The following is a 22,740-nucleotide window of genomic DNA, read 5'->3' as shown; positions in this document are numbered from 1 at the left end:
CTGGGTTCGATCCCTGAATCCAGAATATCCCCTGGAAAAGGGCATGGCAGCCCACTCCAGTATCCTTGCCTGGAGAATCCCATGGACAGAGGAGCCTGGTGGGCTACAGTCTATGAGGTTGCAAAGAGTCGGACACGACCAACACTTTCACTTTTCTTCCCATTGATCAAGCCCCCACCTGATTCCAGGGCTTTTGTTAACCTGATCTTTTTTTTAAACCCCATCAGCCCTCTTGAGCTGTCAGTCCCATCGTACAGATGAGGACCTGAATGTCAGCTGCCTCCTCTTGACCACAGCAAGATCTGAGCCCCTGGCCACAGTGCAGTCCCAGCTGAATGGGACTGGGCTACAGAGTTATTTCACCTGGCAGAGGGTGTTTGAGTCCCAGCTGGGCCTAGGTTTCCAATCTTAAACTGTAATCGATGATAAGAGGACCTGCCTCACGCAACTACTGGGAAGATTACGTGAGTTACTGAAGGAAAAACCACTCTAACCGGTGGCTGTGCATGGTAAGCCCTCAGGAATATACACCATTGTTATTATTAAACCACATAGCTCCATTCCTGACGGGGAGCTTTTAATAAATGCTAACTCGGCCACACCCATCTCTCTTCTGATGAGAGGATGGGAAGGAGGACCAGCCGTGACACTGGAGAGAACTTGGACTTTTTAAGTTCTTGAGACCAGTGATGACCTGTATCGAGAACAGATTGGCATTTCCTTTGACCTAAGCAGTTCATTTCTAGGAAGGGTCCTGCAGAAGTAATTAAGGATGTGTTGAGAGATCTAAGTGCTAAGATACCACAGTGTTGTCTGTAAAAGCAAAAAGAAGCCACATTTCCAGCAGTCAAAGTGCAAAGTGAAAGTCGCTCAGTTGAGCCTGACTTTCTGCGACCCCATAGTCCATGGAATTCTCCAGGCCAGATTACTGGAGTGGGTAGTGTTTCTCTTCTCCAGGGGATCTTCCCAACCCAGAGATCTAACCTGGGTCTGTGCATTGCAGGCGGATGCTTTACCAGCAGAGCCACAGGGGGCTCAGCCACAGAGGGGCTCACAGGGGGAAGCCCCTCCAGCAGTCAAGGTGGGTAACCCTGGAGAGGTAGGGTGTGGAGCTGTGTCTACTGACATGATAGAGGCACAGCGTGTATTTCCAAAGGGTTTAATTGAGGTAGAATTTACAGCCCATTGCGTGCGTCCAGCTTGATGAGTTTTAGGAAATGGGTCTGGTTGTGTAACCACCACCGCCTGGTTTTAGGAGACAGGGGCCCCGCATATTTTTAAGTGAAAAATAAAACAAGGTGTAGAACCGTGTGGGTAAGGATCACTTTCTGTGCACCTCCTGGACACAGCCTGCGTAAACACTGCTCCGTGTGAGTGGAGGCGGCAGAAAAGGACCGGAACGCATATGCCAAAATGCTGGCGTGCCACATACCCTCACCTCAAACCTTCAAGATAAAGAGCAAAGCAAGAGCTGTTCACTGAGAGTGGTGACTGGACGTCCCCTCCCCTGCCCCCCAGGCATGCACGCGCACACACACATACACACATCCCTCTAGAAAAACTGGGAGCCCCACCAACCATGATCCCACTGTTGGCTAAGTGTCTGTGTATACTCGCTGTGGAAACACAGAGGCAATACTCAAAGGTATGAAGAAAACCATGACAGTATTTTGATGGATTCTTGGCAAATGGCAGCTCGTCTTCCCCACGATGATTGAGAGGTTGCTGGGTCGGGAAGGTGGAGGGACATTTTGGGAAGAAGGAAGAGCTTGTTTCAGAAACTTGGTGTTCCCAGAGCCTGGTGCCTTGAGCAATAGAGAAGAGCTGGGTTTTCTTGCATGTTTTTAACCATCATTTTCAAAGGCATTGAGGATATATCGGGATGGCTGTCCTGTATCCCTCACCACTGTCAGGCATCACGCACTTATCGTGCACCTGCTGTATGCCAGGCCCTCCAGGATTTAATATCAGGCTGAGTGGGCAGCATCTGGCTTGGTGCCCACTTTCCTGCAATCCCAGTTCACTCCAAGACCAAATTCACCCCGGTGGTTCCCCCATAGGACTTGCTCAGGGGCTCTGAAGGTCTGCCAGGGGTCTGGGCTATGGGGGAGCACAGGGTTTGTGGTGAGTGCTGTTCACACTCCTTTGGAAGGTAGCCACGAGCTCCTCCTGGTGTGGATGTGTGCAGAAATGGGGGCCCAGCCACAGTAAGCGTCAATGTCTGGGTGGCTTCCTAGGTGAGGAGAGACGGGGGCACACATACCTGGGTGGTGCCTATCCCACCTCCCCACTTCACTAGCCCAGCAGCCCCTTTGCTCTGCACCTGAGTTTTTCATTTGTAAGAGGGGCCACTGCGGTGGACATGGAGACCCAGGGCACGTGGTGTTCAGTGGGGTGCCTGGTAGGCGGTGTGTTCCAGACAGATGGCGAAACTTCCTTCGTACCTTTTCTGCTCAGGAAGTTCCTGGGCAGGGGAGCATGGAGGGATGTTTTGGGAAGAGGAAAGAGTGGGTTTCAGAAGCTTGGAATTTCCAGAGCCTGGTGGCTTGAGCAATAGGGCAGACGTCAGCTCGGCTAGTCTGGAGGTCTTGCGCCCGAGCGGGCAGGGCTGGGGAGGCAGAGCTTGCAGGATCCCAGCACTGTGGGGTCTGCGGGCTTGTGTGGGGCTGCAGCGGGAGGCGGCCACGGGAGGTGGCTGGGGTGGTGCGTCCCAGAGCGAGAGATGGAGAGAGCTGGGCTGGGCTGGGCTGGGGAGAGGGAAAGAGGGGTAGAGGGGAAATCTGTTTAGCGGAGCTGTGTCCCCACTTCCCTCTCTCTACCTCCCTCTCCCCGGATCATCACAATAGCCCTGTGACACATTCCTGTTGCTACACATCCCCTGTGATTTAGACTCAAAAAGCAGCCAGATCTTAAAGATTTATTTAAGACATCAGTCACACTAGGGAATTTCCTGGCAGTCCAGTGCTTAGGATTTGGGGCTCTCACTGCCAAGGTGGGGAGCTAGGATTCCACAAGCCACACAGGGTGACCCCCCCAAAAAAGTCAAGCTATAACCCTTTCCTCTTCAACATTGCCCAATGGCACCCCCTGCCAATCAGTTGTCAAGTCCTCCCTGTGGCCCTCAAGCCTGCTCCCCACCCCAGCCCAGTGTCCCCTCTATCTCTCTGGCCTCTCCTGGTACTTTGGTGACTCCACGGTCAGTCCCTCAGGCACACATGCCTCAGGGCCTTTGCACTCGCTGACTTTCTTCCCTGGGCACCCTTTCCCCAGAAATCCATCCAGCTGGTGCCTCACCTCCTTCTGGCATCTGCACACATGTCAGCTTTTCAAGAGAAGCCAACCATAACCATCCTGCACCCCACCCCTGGTCCTCCCAGTCCAGGGTCTCTAAGAGCAGATGTCTGGGTGTCCAGATCCGTGGTGAGTTACCATTCCCTGCACTGAGCAGAAGGTGACTTCACCCTGATCCTGAGAGCTGGAGCCCAGGCTCTACTGCAGAGTGACCCTGGGGGGCCGGGATGGCCTCAGGGAAGAAAAAAGCCTCTGAGACTTTCAGATGCAGACATACCTGAGAGTAGATCCTGGCGCCACCCCCCTCGACCCCTCCCCCCGACAGGTACTAGCCATGTAGTGTTGGGAAGGTCACCTTTCTCTCCTGGGACAGGTGCATACTTAGGCACTTGAATATGAAGGGACACGGCATGCAACCATATTTTGTGCCCTTGGATGGTGAGGCGGGATACGTCAATTACACATCCTGACCGTTGTCCTCTGCGGGCTCAGGGTTTGCCGGTTTGCAGATGCCACTCCCCTAGATTAGTTGCTCATTTGATCCTGGCTTTCTGGGCAGTTTAGGGATCATTCATGCATTCTTTCAGAAAATATGCATTAAGCACCTTTGATGTGCTAGGGTCTGTGCTGGCCATGTGATGAGTCAGAGTGGCCTTGTTCCTGGCCCCCTGGGAGCGGACATTGTTTTCCAAGATATCAGGGTCACTGTGTGCTTAACCAGTTCCTTCAAGGAAGACCTTGGGTTGTTTCTAATCATTTGCGGTTGCAAACAAACTTGTGACTGGTACAAATATCACTTATCTGTAGGATAAATTCACAGAGTGGGACTGCGAGGCGAAAGGGTACGTGAATGTGTAATTTTGATGGATGTTGGTCCCTTACCCTCCACCCCTACCAGCACTGTATGGATGCCTGTTTCCTCAGAGCCTTGCCTGAAGGATGTGTTGTGGAAGTTTTAGATTCTTGCAAATCTGATGGGTGAGAGATGCTATCTGACTGTTTTGACCTGCATTTTTCTTACTTACGAAAAGCTCCCCCATCTTGCTTATCTGTTTAAGCATCAGCGTGTGTGTGTGGGTGGGTGTGTGTGATGTGACCTTGGCTCAGTTTCTTTTGGATTGTTCATTTTTCCCCTTGATTTGTGGGATTGCTTTCTAAGTTAGAAAAATGAGATGTCTGGGATCTGAGAGAAACAAAAGCCATCCCAAGCTGCCACTTGTGTTTTTTACTTTCTCGGTATTTGGCGAAAGGTTGCAGGGAAATTTTTTCTTTTCATGACTTCTAGATTTCATGCATAATTAAGAAAACCTTCCCAACTCTGTTTATTAAGGAATTCATTTGTGTTTTGTCTGAAACATTTATTATTACATTTGGGATTTATCCTGGGCATATTCTGAGATATCAACTCATCTGGTTCTTTTTCCCTGCTGGCTTCCCTGCTTGCCCAACAGCTGTGTTAAAAGGTCCATTTTTACTGACGCATTTGTAGATGCTGCCTGTGTTGGATATGCAAATACCATACTCTTTCTGTGCTTTGTTTCATTCCCCTATTTACATGCAAAAACTAGGTTCTTTTAGTTATTGGTGCTTCATCTGTCAGTCTCTGAAAGACCAGTCCTTCTTCATGTCTTCCTTTCCTCAGAGTTTTCCTGTAGGTTTTTTGCTTACTTTTCTTTGTTAAATTTTATTTTATTTCTCTATTTGGCTGTGCTGAGTCTTCGTTTCTCTAGTTGCAGCGAGTGGGGCCTACTCTCTAGTTGCTGGGCTCAGGCTTCTCATTGCAGTGGCTTCTCCTGTTGCAGAGCACAGGCTCTAGGTACATGGGCTTCAGAAGTTGTGGCTCACGGGCTTAGTTGCCCTGTGGTATGTGATCTTCCCAGGCCAGGGACTGAATCTATGTCCCCTACAAGAGCAGGCAGATTCTTTACCACTGTACCACCAGGGACGTCCCTTGCTTATTTTTTGATAAACTTTAGAATCAGTTTGTTGAACTGCAGAACCGAGTGCAGTTTATCCATCGGCTAAGATAACATCGACATCTTTAAAAAGCTGAATCTTCTGTCCAAAAACATGGTGCAAGTTTCCACTTGTTCACGTGTACTTTGTATTGTCAGCGGCTTTAAATTGTTGTTCACATGAATGTTGAACACCTTTTGTTAAGTGTAACCCTAAGTATTGTGACGGTGGTTGTGAGTAGGAGTCTCTTCATTGTATCTTCTGCTTCTAGCTGCTTTTTTATATTTGTGTATGTGTCTGTTTCCTATCACCTTATGGTATTTCTTTATTAGCAGGAGTTTTTCAACAGTTTCTCTTGACTTTTCTAGGTATATAGTAGTATTGTATAAAAACAGCAGTAATTTTAGCTTTTTCTATTTGAGGTTTGGTGAGGGGGTTGGTTTGCCCCCTGTTTGTATCATAGCTTCACTGGTAGCTCAGACAGTAAAGAATCTGCCTGCAATGTCAGAGACCCAGGTTTGATCCCTGGGTCAGGAAGATCTCCTGGAAAAGGGCATAGCAACCCACTCTAGTATTCTTGCCTGCAGTATTCCATGGACAGAGGAGCCTGGCGGGCTGCAGTCCATGGGGTGGCAAAGAGTCGGACACAACTGAGCAACTTCCACTTTCATTCAGTTTTTATAGCTCTAATTTCTCTCTCTTGTTGAGTTGCTTTGATGAACACCTCCAGTGCCCGTGAGGGTGCTGGACACTTTGTCCTTTTCCTATCTTCAGCTAGAGTTACCTCTAGCTGAGTGTTCACACTCCTGTATGTATGTATGAAGCTGAGTGTTCACACTCCTGTATGAAGCTGGCTCTTGGCTTTGATGTTGATATACATAATTTTCTTAAGGAAGTATCCACTGATTCCTAATTTATGCAGGAAGTATTGGAAACCCTGTCAAATTACTTTAGCATTTCTGGGGGATAGTATGGTTTTTCTCCTTAGATCTATGAATATGGTGAATTATATTAAAGACATCCTAATATTGAACCATCCTTGAATTCCAAGAATAAAACCCACTTGGTTTTGTTTTGTTTTGTTATGGCATGTGGGATCTAGTTCCCTGACCAGGGATTGACCCAGGGCCCCCTGCGTTGGGAGTGTGGAGTCTTAGCCACTAGACCACCTAGGAAGTCCCAACCCACATGGTTTTGATTTTTCATTGTTTTGATGTGCTGTTGAATTCTGTCTGCTTTTTTTATTTAGGATTTTTACAGTAGTATTCATAAGTGATATTGGTCAGTAGAGTGTCTTGTGCAATCTTTGTCAGGTTTTGATGTCTATATTATACTAATTTAAATTCTTTATACTTAACTTAGACTTCTCTGGTGGCTCAGTCAGTAAAGAATCCATCCATCTGGCAATGCAGGAGACCTGGATTCAATCCCTGGGTCAGGAAGGTACCCTGGAGAAGGAAGTGACAATCGACTCCAGGATTCTTGCCTGGAAAATCCTGTGGATGGAGGAGCCTGGTGGGCTACAGTCCATGGGATTGCAAGACTCCGATATGATTTAGTGAATAAACCACCATACTTAAAATTTTTAAAAGTGTTCTTTCTTATATTTTACTATTTAACACCTTTAAAAGCATTGAGATCTTCTGTTACGTAAATTCGTAAAATTCCTCTCTAAAAATGTCTTGTTCCTTTGTTTCTTAATGATCTTGTATAATTCTATTTCTTATGTAAAGGTTGGCCTGTCTAGACTGACTGTTCTGGGAGCAGTCTTGATTTATTACATTTGTCTAGAAATTATTTTTTTCAGGTTTCAGATGTTATTTGCAAAGCACTATCTTACGATTAAAAAAAAAAAAAGTTTTCCTCTGCTTCTTTGGTTCCTTTGCCATTTGGCATGACTTAGTTTGCACTGGGTGCTCACTCATCTCCTCAGTTCTCTTGTCTTCTTAATTAGGTTAATTGTGATTTATATATTTCATTGAATTTTTTCCCAAAGAGCCTGTTTTTTGGCCTTATGTCTTAGTTCTACTGCTTATCTGCTTCCTGACTTTTTTCTACTGTAATTTTTCTTTCCTTAGTCTTCTTGTTTATTTTCTAACATTTTAAGGAAATGTTTAGGTTCTTTTTCTCCCATTTTTCGCCTGCTGCTTGCTTTCTTCTTATCGGCCCTGTGTTACTTGTCACATGATTGGAGGCTATAAACATTCTTCTGATAAATCTGCAGCTGTGTCTTGTAGATTCAGATTCTTGGTATCTTGATATGGTTGTTTTCTAGAAATGCCACAGATCCCGTTTGTACTTCCCTTTTGGCTCAAGAATTGTCCAAGAGAGAGGTTTTGTTTTTAAAAAAAGTTCCTAACTTTCACGTTAATTTCTCATCACACACTGCTTTGCATTTATAAAATGTATTTTTTATGTTTATGGGTTTTGTTGAGGTTTTCAGTTTTCATAAATGTTCTCTTGAAAGTGAATTATTTATTATTAGGATCAAGAATTTGATATAGAGTAGTACTTCTTGATTATTTTGTAGATCTGAATTATTTTGTGTTTGATCTACTTGTTTCTTGGACTCAGAAAGGTGAATTACAGTCTGTTACTAGTGTGTTGCCGTCTGTTTATCCTGACATCCCTGTAATTTCTTCTGAAAATTGCTGCAGTATGTTTGACGCCTTGTGGATTATACCAGTTAGCACTATAAGTGGCCTTTCTTTGGCTCATTTAGAGATTCCTGGCTTTAACTCCCATTGTCAGATACTAAGATTATGGCTTCAGCTTTGTTTTTGTTTGTATGTGTCTTTAAACGTTTGCTCATTCTTTTACTTTTAACCTTCTAAATCACTTTTTTGATGTATGTCTCTCAAACACAAGATAGAGTTGGAATTTGCTTGGATCTAAACTAAAAAAACCTTTTCCTTTGTATAGATAAGTTAAATCTGTTTATATTTATTGATATGGCTTAGGTCTATGATCTTCCCAGTCATGCTGTGTCCATATGTATGCATGCCTTTGTGCTTGCGGGAGGGCTACATTCCTTTTTGTATATAATATATACACATATGTATTTACTTGTTTGGCCCTACTGGGTCTTAGTTGCATGAGAGATCCTTTGTTGCAGCATGTGGGATCTTTCGTTGTGACATGTGGGATCTTTCGTTGTGACATGTGGGATCTAGTTCCCTAACCAGGGACTGAACCCAGGCCCCCTGCCTTGGGAGCACAGTCTTAGCCACTGGACCACCAGGGAAGCCCCTGGGAGGGCTATATTCTGATGAAAACAAACAAACAACCCAAAACAAAAAATAGGAATCTTTCTGATATTTGGGAAAGCTTGTAATTTGTTCGAGTGGCTCCATTTTTTTATATTTATCCTTCATATAATCCTCTTAGTCCCTTCTTTCTTTAGATGGTGTCTATTGTTTCTCTTCTATGAATAACAATACATTTAACTTGCTTCTTCTCCATCCTCCCCTTTCTCTAGTCACTACTCATTTCAGCCGATACTGTGCTGAGTAAGGCGTATATTGTTTCCATCCAGTGCTTCTGGAAGCTCTCAGTCAGGCAGTGTTCCTGACATTTGCCACTTCCTGCTCATTCGGTGACATGACCACCTGAAGAGATGTCCGCAGCTTGGAAAAAACCTCTTGAGGCACGAGTGAAGCGCTCTGAAGAAGTGTTGTGCCACCCACAGTTGATGGAAAGTGTGAGCCAAAGATTAATATATGGTTGCCCCTTAGTATCCATGCAGGGAGCCCCAGCAGCTACCAAAATGCTCCCCCACTCAAGTTCAATCATGTAAATTGGACCTGATGCTACCGTGTGGGAAAGCACAGACAGTGACACTGAGGTGAAATCGTTCAGAAGAGTTTTACGTGTGGTGAACTTCCAGTAACGCCTTACTCAATTTATTTTACTTATATTCCTTCCTATGGAATTCCTTCCTTCATACCATTCCTTCCTTCCTTCCGTCCTATGTATACACAGATGTGATAGGTGATTTAAAAATCTAACTTAAAAAAAAAATTCTTGCAAAAGAAAAATCCTACATAATAAGAAAGCAGAGTGGTTTTGCCTAATTGGCAGCGTTTTTATTTTTTAGTGGTTCATGACGGTTCATCTTATTAGATGCAATAACATTGGGTAGTATTATCCTTCTTTGTATCACCTTTGCACTCTAAATATGCTCAAACTTTTACCGCTTTAGTTTTTACCCCCTAGCAGTTAGAGATGAGGCAACCAGAACTTGTTCTACTTTCCACCTTCTTTTTGCCTGTCCTACCAATTTTTTTTTACATTCTTACATCGTCTGACTAGACACCACTGTCGTTCCATCCTGGCATCCTTATTCCTGCCTTTTGGGGGGATGGAGAGGAGCTGAAGTTAAATATATTCAGTGCTGTTACTAAAGTTAGCCCAGTCACCATTCGGTTTGCTGTGCTTATTACTCATAATACATTATTGCCCAAGTCCTTATACTTTGAAACTTGGTGTGTAACCTTTATATTTAAAGAACAGCTTGGCTATACACTCAACCCTCCAAATCTCTGGGTTCCACATCCACAGATTCAACCAACTGTGGGTCTAAATTCTTAAAAGGAAAAAAATTCCAGAACATTCCAAAAAGGAAAACCTGACTGTGCTGCACACTTGCAACTATTAATGTAGCATTTACATTACTGAGCGACTGACACTTTTACTTTTCACTTTATATTGGGTATAATAGATAATCTAGAGATGATTTAGAGAATTTAGGAAATGTGTCTAGCTTATATGCAAATACTACACCATTTTATGTCATGGACTTGAGCATCTGTGGATTTTGGTGGCTGTGGGAGTCCTGGAACCACTTCCCTTCGTGGATACGAAGGGATGCCGTATATTACTTTTTGGCTCACAATTTCTTTCCTGGAGGATATCCTGTAGGTGTTGCTCCACTATCTGTCCTTGAGTGTCTGCTGAGAAATCTGATACCAGCCTGACTCTGTTTCCTTCATAGGTCTTTCTGTGTGCATGCTCCGTCACTCAGTCGTGTCTGACTCTTTGTGACCCTACGGGACTGTATCCCGCCAGGCTCCTCTGTCCCTGGGATTCTCCAGGCAAGAATACTGGAGTGGGTAGCCATTCCCTCCTCCAGGGGGTTTTCCCAACCCAGAGTTCGAACCTGGGTCTCCTGTGTTGCAGGCAGATTCTTTACCATCTGAGCCACAGGTAGCTGCCCAAAGATTTATTCTTGTGTCTTTATAAAGTTCATTCATTTTGCTAGAAAATGTCTTGAGACTTACCATTCTGGGTCACTGATCTCCAGTACTACATGGAGTACTGTTTCGATTCATGAAATGAAATCTTCCCTTATTTCAGAAAAGTTTTCCTGAATTATAATTTTAAATGTTTCTTCTGGTCCATTGTTTTCATCTTCTTCTTTAGAAACCCTAGTTATGCATTTGTTATATCTCCTTACATCTTTTCTCCATCTTCTTGAATTCTTTCATCTCTTTATTTCTATCTGGTTTTGTTCCCTTTTCTCATTTTAAGCCCTGTGCCTCTTACTGTACTTCATGTCTGCTCTCCCTGGGTTTCGTGTAGTTTGGCCTTCATTTCTGAAATGTTTTTGTCTTTTTCTTCTAGTTCTTTCCTGAGGCCTATCAGTTCTCACCTGTTGTCTTCATATCTTTTTCAAGAACTTCCCCAGTTCTTGTATTTCTGCTTTCTGGTCTTCCTTCAAGTGGGAACTACTTTTCTCTTAGGGTTTTTTATTTCAATTGTTTTCAGTTCATGCTGCCATTTTGGATTAGAATTTTTGTTTTGTGGCAATATTTTTATAGTGACTCATCTTTTTACATAAGGGAACACCAGTGTCCCTTTCCCTCTTCATTCACGTAGCATCTTTGGATGGATGTTGTGTTTATGCCTTTAACAATTTTTTTTTTCCCTCTACTTGAATTAGCAGAATTTTCCTGGACCAGCAACTAACAGGAGGTTTTGATGGAAATTGGGAGACAGGCCAGGATCGTTCTCTAGATTTCTCTACTGAAAGACTCCTTCTGTTTTTACAGGAATGGATTGTTCCTTTAATATACGATCTTCCTCTGCAGCTTCCCTTCTGTTGCCTCTCAGAACCCAGCCTGATTCAAGAGGCCACCACCTCCAACCTTGAACCCTCCTGGTTCATTAAGCCCTTGGCTCCTGTCTTATTTGTCTTCCTTTTTTTAATTTGTTTATTTTTTGGTCACACCGCATGGCATGTGGGATCTTAGTTCCCCAACCAGAGATCACACCCATGCCCCCTGCATTGAAAGCAGAGTCTTAACTACTGGACAACGGGGCGGCCCTCGTCTTCCTTTTAGAAGTGGCGATTGCTATGACCCAGCACTACTGGGCACCCCCGGTACCACTCTCCTCCCCACCCCCACTGCCATATCTGCTGGTCTCGGGTGCCTTGTGCAACACTTACATGTGACTTGAAGTTTATGAGTTTGTCCTGCTCCTGGTCTCTTTCCCTAATGCTGTAGCTTGTGGTTTATTTTTTTCCTTTCCCTCATGGCTCAGTCTGACATCAGTAGAAGAGGGAAGACTCAGAACTAAGAATGTGCCTCGTTCCTCTTGGAAACAGAGGGCTCCTCCTCCTATTTTTCCATCTGTCATAACCCCCCAAGAGCAAGACGCTGCCTGCTGGAGTCTGGCTTCAGGAATTTCTGTCCTCGGAACAACTTAGGGGCTTTGGAGGGGGAACACTTTGTAACCTCCGCTCTGAAAACAGCCACTTGTACCAGGATCACTGCTTTTTAGTATCCGTCAGTCTTACTTCTTGAGTAGAAATCATTTATGCCCTGAAAGAGTGGGGATGGGGTCCGCAGGAGGACTGGACAGCAGATCCTCCAAGTAGGGTTTGGAAGCTGGAGATATTGATTTTTCACACCAAGGAGGGTCTGAATTCTAAGACCAAAAGCCCACCCCCCTCAATTTTATTAATGTAAAGGGCATGGGGGCAGGCCCAGGCCCAAGGTCACAGAGCCAATCAGTGGCGGAACAGAAGCTGTCAGCAGGGACCTGGGTTTGAATTCTATACTCCATTTCCTAGCTGGGTGACCTGCCCTGGGATCCCTCGGTGTATAGCCTCCATATCTGCTCAGCCATTAACTTATCAGGGAGGTAGATCAGCACAGGCCCCGTGTTCCCACAGTTAGAACTTTCGGTCAGTCCGGCTCTCCCTTCCCCATGGTGCAGGAGGAACCTGACGCCCAACAAAGGAAGGGGAGTTGCCTAAAGTCACAGAGCAATTCGAGCGGGGCTGGGCAGACCTGCACGCACCCTCCCACCCCAGTGCCTCTAGAATGGCCCCTTGGACAAGTCCCTTTCGTTTTCTGAAGGTTAAACAGGGGAGCGGGTGCAGGAATGAGCTGGAATGACCCTACAGCCCTCACTGGGGATCAGGCTGAACTGAGAAACACGCTGACCCCAGCCGGGGCCGGTCAGGGCCTCCTGACCCCCATGAGATGCATCTTCCTCCAGCAGAAGGAAGCAGTTGACTCTCTGATCTCTCTTTTTTTTAATTAACCATTTTATTTTATTTATTTGTATTTTGGCCCTGCCTTTTTGTCGTGTGGGGTTTTGTTCCCCAACCAGAGGTGGAGCCCCAGCCCCTGCAATGGAAGGGCAGAGTCTTAAGCCCTGGACCGCAAGGGAGGTCCTCCCCCATCTCTTCTGTCACCCGCGGCACGCCCACCTCCGCCAGGTCCCCGGCCCTAAGTCTCCTGGTGTCTTTGACTTGATATGGGGCACAGGTGCCAGTTGGGGCCTTTGGGTCCCTAGCTTGGGGAAGAGCTTCCTTGGGGTGAGGGGAAGCAGCTGCTTATCCGGTCCTTTGAGTGCTGTCAACCTGGCCGTTGGCCCCTGTCCGTCTCTGTGTCCTCCCATTGCACCCCTGCCCCTATGCAGGATCACGGAGTCAAGGACCAAAAACGGCACCCCGGGGTTGTTTGAGAGGGAAGGAGATGGAGAGAGACACAGACCGGGTGGGGCAGCAGGGGAGAGGAAGGGGCAGGAGGGGCCGAGAGAGGGGCCAGGGACAGAACGGAGGAAGAGGCGGGTGGGGTTGCGGCATCGACGGATTGCCGACTGGTTGATTGGAGAAATCTTTGGAAGGTGCCATCCTTTGCTTCAAGGCTCTTCTCTCCTCTCCAGTCAGGGTCCGCCCTCCATATCAGAGAACAAGGTTCCTCCAGCTGCTACCTCTGCAGTCCTGGGGGTCTCCAGGAAGGAGAAGGACCCTCTGGCAGTGTCTCCTCCATCCTTCCTATGCATATCTGCGCACAGGCATTGGTTTCCAAACCCTACAGTGCCCCCAGCCGATAGCAGAGCCAGCAAGGGCCACGTGCAGGTCGAGATGCACGTGGTACCCAGGGCAGCCTCCGCATCCCCCTCCCACAGGTGAGGAAACTGAGGCCCCTGGTCTTAGGGTGACCTGTCGGGGACTTCCCTGGTGGTCCAGAGGCTAAGACTCCACATTCCCGATGCAGGGAATGTGGAGAGGGGCCCAGGTTTGATCCCTGGTCATAGAACTAGATCTCACAGGCCACAGTGAAGATCAAAGACCCCACGTGCTGAGACCGAGACCCAGCACAGCCAAATGAATAAATGAATAAAATAAATTAATAAAAAGAAGAGAGGACTTCCCTGGCAGTCCGATGGTTAAGACTCTGCACTTCCACTGCAGGTGGCTCAGGTCCGATCCCTGGTTGGGGAACTAAGATCCCGCAGGCCATGCGGCAAGGCCAAAACAAAGTATTTAAAAAATTTTAAATCATTCTTTTTAAATTAAGTGACTGTCACAGAAGTGGAGGACAGGTAGTCGCTTGCATCTGCTGAGTCCAGAGCTGCGTCCTGGCTCCCAGGGCCAGTGGGAGGGAAACACTGGAGAAATTGCAACCCTGATGTCTAGTTGCATGTGGGCTGGCGTGAGAGCCGAGTTCTAGTCCTGCCTCGACTGTGATTCTCTGCGTGGGACTGAGCATCACTAAGCCTCCATTTCACCCCCTCTTGTGTGAGGGGCTGGGTGAGTCGCCTCTAGTTTGGGACAGTCGGTGGCTCCTAAGCCCAGTAAGTGCCAGAGAGCTCCCATCCCGCATTTACCAGGTCTTGTCCTCATCTTCCCCCAATGAGCAAGCCACCAGCATCCATGGCGCCTTCTGCACTCTGGGAGCAGAGTGTGGGGCCATCACTGTGGCTGGCGAGCACTGCACAGCCAGTGCCCAGACCCGAATCCCGTGTCCACCCCCAGAGTTGGGAGTGGAGTCTGTGGGGCAGGGGCGGTTCCCCAAAGGAAATCGGGGTGCAGTTATCAGAAGTGGGAATGGATGCTGGACCACCCAGACCAGCAGACGGCCACCCTGTCTCCCCTGGGGACCCCAGTTATACATGACTTATAACCCTTTTCTCTGCCACGGGCTGGACGCAGGAGCCCAGCGAGGGTCAGAGGTGGAGGCTCCCTACTAGGGGGCAGAGATGGGTGTAGGCCATGGTCAGGGGTGATGAGCACCAGGTCCCAGAGCCTTTTCTAGACATATGAGCCTGATGCCATGCTCCTGAGGTAGGAGCCACAGAGCTGGTGCCAAGGGCCAGCTCAGATGGGGACTGGTCGGACCTTCAGCCTTCTGTCTCTGCCAGTCCTGCATTTCTTACCCTTCCTTCCTCCCTGACCTGGACCACACTGGGTCTTGATGATGGAGAGCCACAGAAGGACTTAGAGCTGGGGCATGACTGCAGTTAAGTGCTAACGGGGAATATCTCCCCAGGGCAGGGCTGGAGGTGGCGGCCGGGAGACAGGAGAAGGTGGCAGGAACGCGCCAGGCAGGACTGACAAAGGCCAGGACTTGGGCTGTGAGGCTCTCCCGGGGACTGGAGAGTGCTTTGGGCCTGAGGTCACACGGCTACTGGGCTGTGGCCAGCTTCGCGTCATAAACGGTTTCCATTCCCGAGTCTTGGGCTCCGGCACCAAATACGGTACTGCTGCTCGAGTCTGGCTCCTCAGCCACAGCCAGCACATCCTGCCTTCTCGACAGGCTCCTATCCCCACCCCGAAAACACACCCCATGGGAGAGCCAGGACCCTCCGGGCCCCCACACAGCCCCGGCCTCGCTCCATCCGCTGCCCGTCTGTGTGCACTCAGCAGTGTGGTTCACAGAGGATTAAAAATACTCAGGACCAAAATAGCCTCTCTCCCTGTAGGGGAAAACCAGGGCCCGGGAACACAAGGTTACGGGTTGACATCAACGGCTCCGCCACTCACAGCCCAGCTGGGGGATCCCAGGCAGCTCTCTCTGACCCCCCAGTTTCCTCCCCTCATGTGCTCACTGACTATTTCCTCACTTGTTGATTTGCTAACTCATTCATCTGTTGGTTCATTATTCACTGATCACTCATTGATTGGCCCCTTCATTCACTCGCTTGCTCTTTTACATAGGTACACACCCACACGCTGAGTCACTCACTTACTCAGTATTTATTTATTACATACCAAGATCCAGGCAGTATTCTAGACACTAAAAAAATAAATAAACCTACACCAGACATACAAAAATACCTGTCCTCATAGGGGTTATGTTCCAAATAAATAACCAAACTGACAAGTACACAAAAGTACCGTATATTAGAATAAGTACTAGGGAGAACAGACCAGAGGAGGAGGCTGTGGGGTCGGGGGGAAGCTGGGATCGTAGAGGGGCCAGGGCGGGGAGGACGTGGGAAGATGAAGGAGCCAGCCCTGTGAACATCTGCAGGAGAGCATTCCGAGCAGAGGGAATAGCAGGTGCGGAGGCCCAGAGTCAGCAGTGTGGGGGGATGGGTTTGAGGAAGAACCAGGAAGCCAGGTGGTGATGGGGAGAGAAGCAGGTGTGAGGTCTGGGTTGGGGGACATGCTACCCCCTCATGAACTAGGCCTCCCACCTTATTCATCATCTGAGCAGAGAAGCAGCCTGGCCACACTTGTGTTTTTAAATCGTCCCCCTGGCTGTTGCCTGGAAAATCCCATGGACAGAGGAGCATGCTGCTGCTGCTGCTGCTGCTAAGTCACTTCAGTCATGTCCAACTCTGTGCGACCCCATAGATGGCAGCCCACCAGGCTCCACCGTCCCTGGGATTCTCCAGGCAAGAACACTGGAGTGGGTTGCCATTTCCTTCTCCAATGCATGAATCTGAAAAGTGAAAGTGAAGTCGCCCAGTCAAGTCCGACTCTTAGCAACCCTATGGACTGCAGCCTTCCAGGCTCCTCCATCCATGGGATTTTCCAGGCAAGAGTACTGGAGTGGGGTGCCATTGCCTTCTCCGACAGAGGAACATAGTAGCTTACAATCCATGGGGTCGCAAGAGTTGGACACGACTTCACTTTCTTTCTTTTCTTATCTGGCTGTTGAGTGAGTGAATCAGCCCATGAGTCCGTTTCCTGTGTGACCTCTGTGTACCCGACGCTGAGCCGGGCCCTGGGGAGAGAGGTGTGCAGGTCTCCTCCACGCTCATGGCTGACTCCCTTCTCATCAAGTGTCACCTCCTCCAGGAAGCCACCTGCTCCCTCTCCACTGGCCCCTTGGCTCCAGTCCCGCCATCACTGGGTTATTGCCTCTCTCCACGTGATCTCCCCTTGAAGCTGAGCACTCCTCCAGGGTAGAGCTGCACCTAACTCTTCTCTTCTCCCCAGCATGTTCCCCCAGGGGCCAAGCGAGTGGAGGACCGAATGAACAAGTGAGCTGCAGGCCCGGCCTGCCTGGCCCCTGTGGCTGGGAACCAGCCTCACTCTGTCTCTCGCCATCTTTTGCAGATGGATTTGCGGGCATGGAGAGCATGGGGAAGGACCCGGTTCCTGCTGGCAGAGAACGCTGGCTGCTGACCCAGGGTGTGTCTCCAGGAGGCCGGCCAGGCTGCCCGGTTCCCCATCTCGCCGCCATGGGCCGCCCAGGCTGGTCAGTTTCCAGCCCATGCCATAGCCGTGGTTCCTGGCCTCAGCCTTGGGGAGGGACGGGCCCCACTGGGCAAGTCACAGCCTCCTGGGACCCCGCTGTGACCACAAGACCCCTCTGTCCTGGGGAAGGGTTGACTGTGGCTCCCCCAGGCTGCACCCAGTGCCCTGCTGCTTGCACCCAAGCTTCCTGGCCTCTAAAGTGGAAACTATACAACTGCGCCCTGGTGTTACTGAGGCCTGGATGGCTGTGGATTCAGGACAGTAAGCGCTGGCCAGGATTCTGTTCATAGGACTGTCCGGGTCGACATGTACCGAGTCCCCAGGCGCCAGCACATTCACATGGCCGCGCCATCTCTCTGCAGGGCAGCACGTCTCAGTGGTGAGAGCACAGACCTGGAGCCAGGTGGACTGGGTTCAAACCCCCTGCCCTGCTACCGGCCAAGCAGAGGACTCTGCATGAGTTACCGGACTTCTCTGTGCCTCAGTGTTCTCACCATGTAAAAGAAGGATGATTCCCGCCCCGCAGGGTAGCCGTGTTTAGTGACTTAATATGTTTGAAGTGCTGAGAAGGCCCTCTGACATGTGCATGGTGGGCAGTCAGTATTCGCTGAGTGAATGAATATAATCCTTGCTCCAGTGTGACCGTCCTGCAGCTGGTTCAGGCAGACACAGGTCCCATGTGTCCCAGGATTCACACGATCCCACTGCAAGCCTCTCTTGTTCCTCCCAGCCTCCTGCAAGACACCCAGGAATGTTCCTCCTGCCGGCCAGCCACAGCCTGGACATCAAGAGAGAGTGAGGGTCCGAGGGCAGCGGTGCTAGTTAGGTGACAGAGTGACAGCTTATATAGCACAACCTCCCTGTCCCCCTCCCTCCAGGTGAGGGCTGGGAAAGCCAGGGGCCCAGGAGACTCTGTCATGCCCACTCCAAGGGCTTGGGGACCCAGCAAGCATGCCCACGTGCCTAGAGTCTGCCTGTCCTGCCTCTGAGTGAGCTTGCATGCCGGCATCTAGCCCCCCAGGCCTCCTGCTGAAAGTCCCTGTGGCTGCGGGCAGCCCTTCCTCTTAGACCAAATCCAGGCCCAGCTGGTGGAACCGAATGGGGCTGAGAGATGCCTGCATTGGGTCTCAAAACAGAGGCTGGCAGTTCAAAGGGGACAGACCTTGCAGAGAGAGGCCAGAGCCTGCGCTGGGCCCATGCTGGCCTCACATTGTGGGTGGCACTGGCCCAGCCCTTGGGGAACTCACCAGTATATCAGAGTGGAAGGGCCTCTGCCCAGATCGCAGCCCATGGCCTGCTGCTCCCACTGTACAGCTGAGGTCAGACAGGGGGCCCTGAGCATCTGGCCAGCCCGTGGGGTCTGGAAGCCCGGGTCAGCCATGGCTGGTGTCTGTGGGCAGTGTTCTTGGGCCGGGGAAGCCAGCAGGCTGCCTGAGTGTGGTGCTCATTTCTTACAGACCAGCTGATTCCTGCTGGAGGCTCCTGACATCTGGGGAGATGACTTCGGCGCCCCCCGACTGCCTGCTGCGGCTGCTCCGGGACACCCCGAGGCAGCGGGTCTGCACCCTGTTCATCATTGGCTTCAAGCTCACCTTCTTCGTCTCCGTCATGGTCTACTGGCACGTCGTGGGAGAGCCGGGGGGCCAAGGACAACTCTCTAACCTGCCTGTGGACGTCCCCTGCCCCCACATGGTCCCCCCGACACCCCCGCCCTCCGGCATCCCGCCTCCAGGCAACATCTTTTTCCTGGAGACCTCTGACCGGACGAACCCCAACTTCCTGTTCATGTGCTCCGTGGAGTCAGCTGCCAGGGCGCACCCCGAGTCCCCAGTGGTGGTCCTGATGAAGGGACTGCCTGGCAGGAACGCCTCCCGCCCGCGGCACCTGGGCCTCTCGCTCCTGGGCTGCTTCCCCAACGTCCAGATGCGCCCCCTGGACCTGGGGGAGCTCTTCCGGGACACGCCCCTGGCCGCCTGGTACGCGGCCGTGCAGCGGCGCTGGGAGCCCTACCTCCTGCCGGTGCTCTCGGACGCCTCCAGGATCGCGCTGCTGTGGAAGTTCGGCGGCATCTACCTGGACACGGACTTCATCGTCCTCAAGGACCTGAGGAACCTGACCAACGCGCTGGGCACCCAGTCGCGCTACGTCCTCAACGGCGCCTTCCTGGCCTTCGAGCAGCACCACGAGTTCATGGCGCAGTGCATGCATGACTTCGTCGCCCACTACAACGGCTGGATCTGGGGTCACCAGGGCCCGCAGCTGCTCACACGGGTCTTCAAGAAATGGTGCTCCATCCGCAGCCTGAGCGAGAGCCGCGCCTGCCGCGGCGTCACCACACTGCCCCCCGAGGCCTTCTACCCTATCCCCTGGCAGAACTGGAAGAAGTACTTCGAAGACATCAGCCCCCAGGAGCTGACCCGGCTACTCAATGCCACCTTCGCGGTCCACGTGTGGAACAAGAAGAGCCAGGGCACACGCTTTGAGGCCACGTCCAAGGCCCTGCTGGCCCAGCTCCATGCCCGCTACTGCCCCACGACGCACAAGGCCATGAAGATGTACTTGTGAGGGGGCCTGCCAGCTCACCTCCCTGCACCTGGCAGAGAGGAGCTCTGGGGCCCGCCTTCCAAGGGGAGGTGAGATGGGAGGGCTGGAGACGGGGAGGCTGGGCCGCTGCAGCCCCAGGGTCTGGGGCAGGTGGTGGGGAGGACGGGGAACTGTTGGCCAGAGAGCTGTTACTGGAGGGTGCGCTGCGGCCCCTGGGGCCTGCTCTGGTGAGCCAGAGCCCTGGGCCCATGTACCGTCACAGGGTTGAGACAACCAGGGGTGGGGGAAGCGTCTCCAGACAGAATGAGCTGGAGTGGGCCGGGTGAGCACACCTGGGTCTTGTTCACAATGGGCAAGCCCGGTGGATATGAAAGCACCTTGCAGGGTGGCAGGCTAGGCTGAAGTGCCCACGAGGTCAGGGTGGGGCGGGGGGAGCACGGAGAAGCGGGTAGGAAGGAGGGGGAGGAGGCAGCTGGTAGCGGGGCTGGGCAGCAGACCCAGCTTCAAGAGCCCATGGGGTGGGGTGCTTTGGGGTTTGGTTTCTTTTTTCCGGGATGGGTGGGCAGCCGGCAGAGTTGGCCTGGGGAGCTCTTGGGGAAAGCCCTGCCTGCCCACCCCGTCCTTTCTCCCAGAGACGTTGCAGGAGTGACTCGGGCCAGCTGCCCACTCAGGGGCAAGGGGCCTGGAGTCCTTTTGGCTCAGGAAAAGCATTTTAAAGAAAACACCCCCTACCCTGCCCGCAGTAAACAAATAAAGTGAGTCACCCACATCCAGCGCTTTCTGGTGGCTGAAATGCATTCATTCGCATCACTCTTGTGAGCCCCACCCTGCAGCTGCGGGCAGGCATCTGGGCGGGCGTTGGTGGTGACTCGCCTGAGCGTACACAGCCTGCCTTGGTCAGAGGGGTCCGGGGGCCTGGCTGCTGGGTGGGCTCCTGGCCTGGGTGCTGAGAGTGACTGCGGTGGGCAAGGGGAGGAGCCTGTCTTCCCACCTCATTTTTCAAGGCTCAGACAGCCTCGGTTGGGTCCCCCCAGCACCCCCACCTCCACCCCATAATCAGCCTGATTCTGTTCTGGCCTGAACTGAGCCAGATGAGGAACCCACCACCCGGGCATGTGCCTCCTAGGTTAGAGGAGCCCCAGGGAGAGACGTGCGAGGCCTATGGGTTCCTTCCTGGCTCACGCTGGCTGGCTGGCTGAGAACCTTGGAGAGACTGCAGTGCCATGCTGGCAGCTCCAGGGATGGGCCAGAGGAAAATCTCGCAGGGTGAGGCCCCAGCTGGTTTGTATTGAGGAAGAAGGCTTCCTGTGAGAGCTGGGCCTTCCAGCAGGCTGGAGAAGCCTTCCCTGTAGGACAGAGGACTGGAGATACTGTCAGGAACTCGGGCTCAGCAGGCTGCTCTTTGGCAGCCAAAGCAGAGGTGTTTAGAGGCCTCTGGATCCTGCCAGTAGAAGATCGTGGGCAGCCTGGTAAGGAGGTGAGGTCCCTGGCTCTAGGGGTAATCAAGAGCAGGTGATGTTTTTTTATTAAAACAATGGATGTATGAGGTAGTTCTCCAGCCATCATCTCACCTGTTTTTAAAATCTTTTGAAAATGAGTAGATTTTACTTTTAATAGTACAGCCTGAGGTGAGAGCTTGCTTGCCCTCCTCATCACCTGTGGGTGCAACACCCACAGTCCAGAGCCCTTCCTGGGCCCCTGGGCCTGGACTGGATTCCAGAGAGATCCTCTGCTTCCTTCTGCCCATCCCAAGTTCACCATCACCTGAAATCGGCAGCGTCAGTCTGCTGACCCTGTCAGAACCTTTGTTGGGCATTCGCTCTTAAATTCTCGGAAAGGAGAAGGAAGGGAGGGGTGGGCTCCCGTGGAAGGCCGCCCTGGTGACAGTAATCAGATCCTAGGAATCCTGTTTGTTTCTGGCCGATGTTTTTACAGATAATTTTGTCTGGGGGAGATGAGGTCCCATCCCTCCACTGGGGGGCAGTGTGTGGTCCAGCAGGGGCCCGAGTCAGGTTTCCTGTCAACTGTTTAATGAACCCTCCAAGCAAACCAGTCACAGGCAAGCAAGGAGGTAGCATTTCCAGCAGCTCTGGGGTAGGGGAATAATTCCCCCTTGCTGCTGTATCAATATTCGACTAGTTTAAACATTCAATTGGAATGTCCTCTATCTGAGAAAAAAGATGGGGGATAATTTAGGACTCTGTTCCTGGAGGTCTGGTTTCATGGTTTACTTGTTCCTAAATTTCTGTTTGTCCTAAAGTGGACCAGCCAGAGCAAGGCATGCTGGGAAGTCTGCTGTGGACCAGCTAGTGCAAGGCATGCTGGGAAGTCTGCTGTGAGGTGGACAGGGCCAGACAGGCCTTCAGGACCTGACAATGGACAGAAGACTCAAGTGCAATCTAGGCTCTGCAGTGGGGGTCGGGGAGGTCATCCCCTTCCCTGGGCTAGGAGCAGAAGCAGGAGGGAAAGGTGGTAGGTGAGACTGCTGGGATGTCGGGAGGAGGCACCCTCAAACAGGAAGACATTCCTTGCAGATGTAGTCCACCACCAACAAAAACTGGAACTCAGCACCAGCACCCACCAACTTCCAAGGAAGAAAGATCAGAGAGGAGGTCCTGGCTGCTAGAAACAACGCAGGTGGCTGAAATCAGGAGGGCACTTTTTTTTTTGCACAGTGTTTATTTATTTGTTTGTTTGGCTGCATTAGGTCTTAGTTGCAACACGAGACATCTTCGTTGTATTGTGTGGGATCTTTCTCTGCAACACACAGACTCTCTAGTTGTGGTACACGGGCTTAGCTGCTCCAAGGCATATGGGATCTTAGTTCCCCGACCAGGGATCAAACCCAAATGCCTTGCATTGCTAGGTGGATTCTTAACCACTGGACCACCAGGTAAGTCCCAAGAGGGCATTTATTATCCCACATGATATATTGGCTAAGGTACTTGAGAAGCTACTGTAACAAAAAGACCCCAAAATAAAGTCACTTAAATAAAGTAAAA

At 50.7% G+C, this 22,740-nt stretch overlaps 1 protein-coding gene across 10 annotated transcripts in view; it reads left to right on the top strand.

The window, feature by feature from the left end:
- The window catches only part of A4GALT (alpha 1,4-galactosyltransferase (P1PK blood group)), a 27,015-nt gene extending 4,275 nt beyond the window's left edge, over positions 1-22,740 (top strand). For 2 of the 10 annotated variants that reach the window (XM_086403139.1, XM_086403141.1), the window contains exons 2-3: positions 17,054-17,195; positions 18,652-22,740. In XM_086403139.1, coding sequence (XP_086259265.1) covers positions 18,692-19,759 — 1,068 coding nt within the window. In that variant the 5' untranslated portion in view covers positions 17,054-17,195; positions 18,652-18,691 and the 3' untranslated portion in view covers positions 19,760-22,740. Of the gene's footprint in view, positions 1-4,107; positions 4,270-17,053; positions 17,196-17,556; positions 17,722-18,651 lie in introns of those variants that run through there. The other 8 variants (XM_086403143.1, XM_086403144.1, XM_086403147.1 and 5 more) reach the window with 8 other exon arrangements.

This window comes from Bos grunniens, chromosome 5 (assembly GCF_055505025.1).
Source record: "Bos grunniens cultivar Pamir isolate PY7600 chromosome 5, Bosgru_T2T1.0, whole genome shotgun sequence".
NCBI classification, from domain to species: domain Eukaryota; kingdom Metazoa; phylum Chordata; class Mammalia; order Artiodactyla; family Bovidae; genus Bos; species Bos grunniens.
This window is presented reverse-complemented; position numbering and strand designations above follow the sequence as displayed.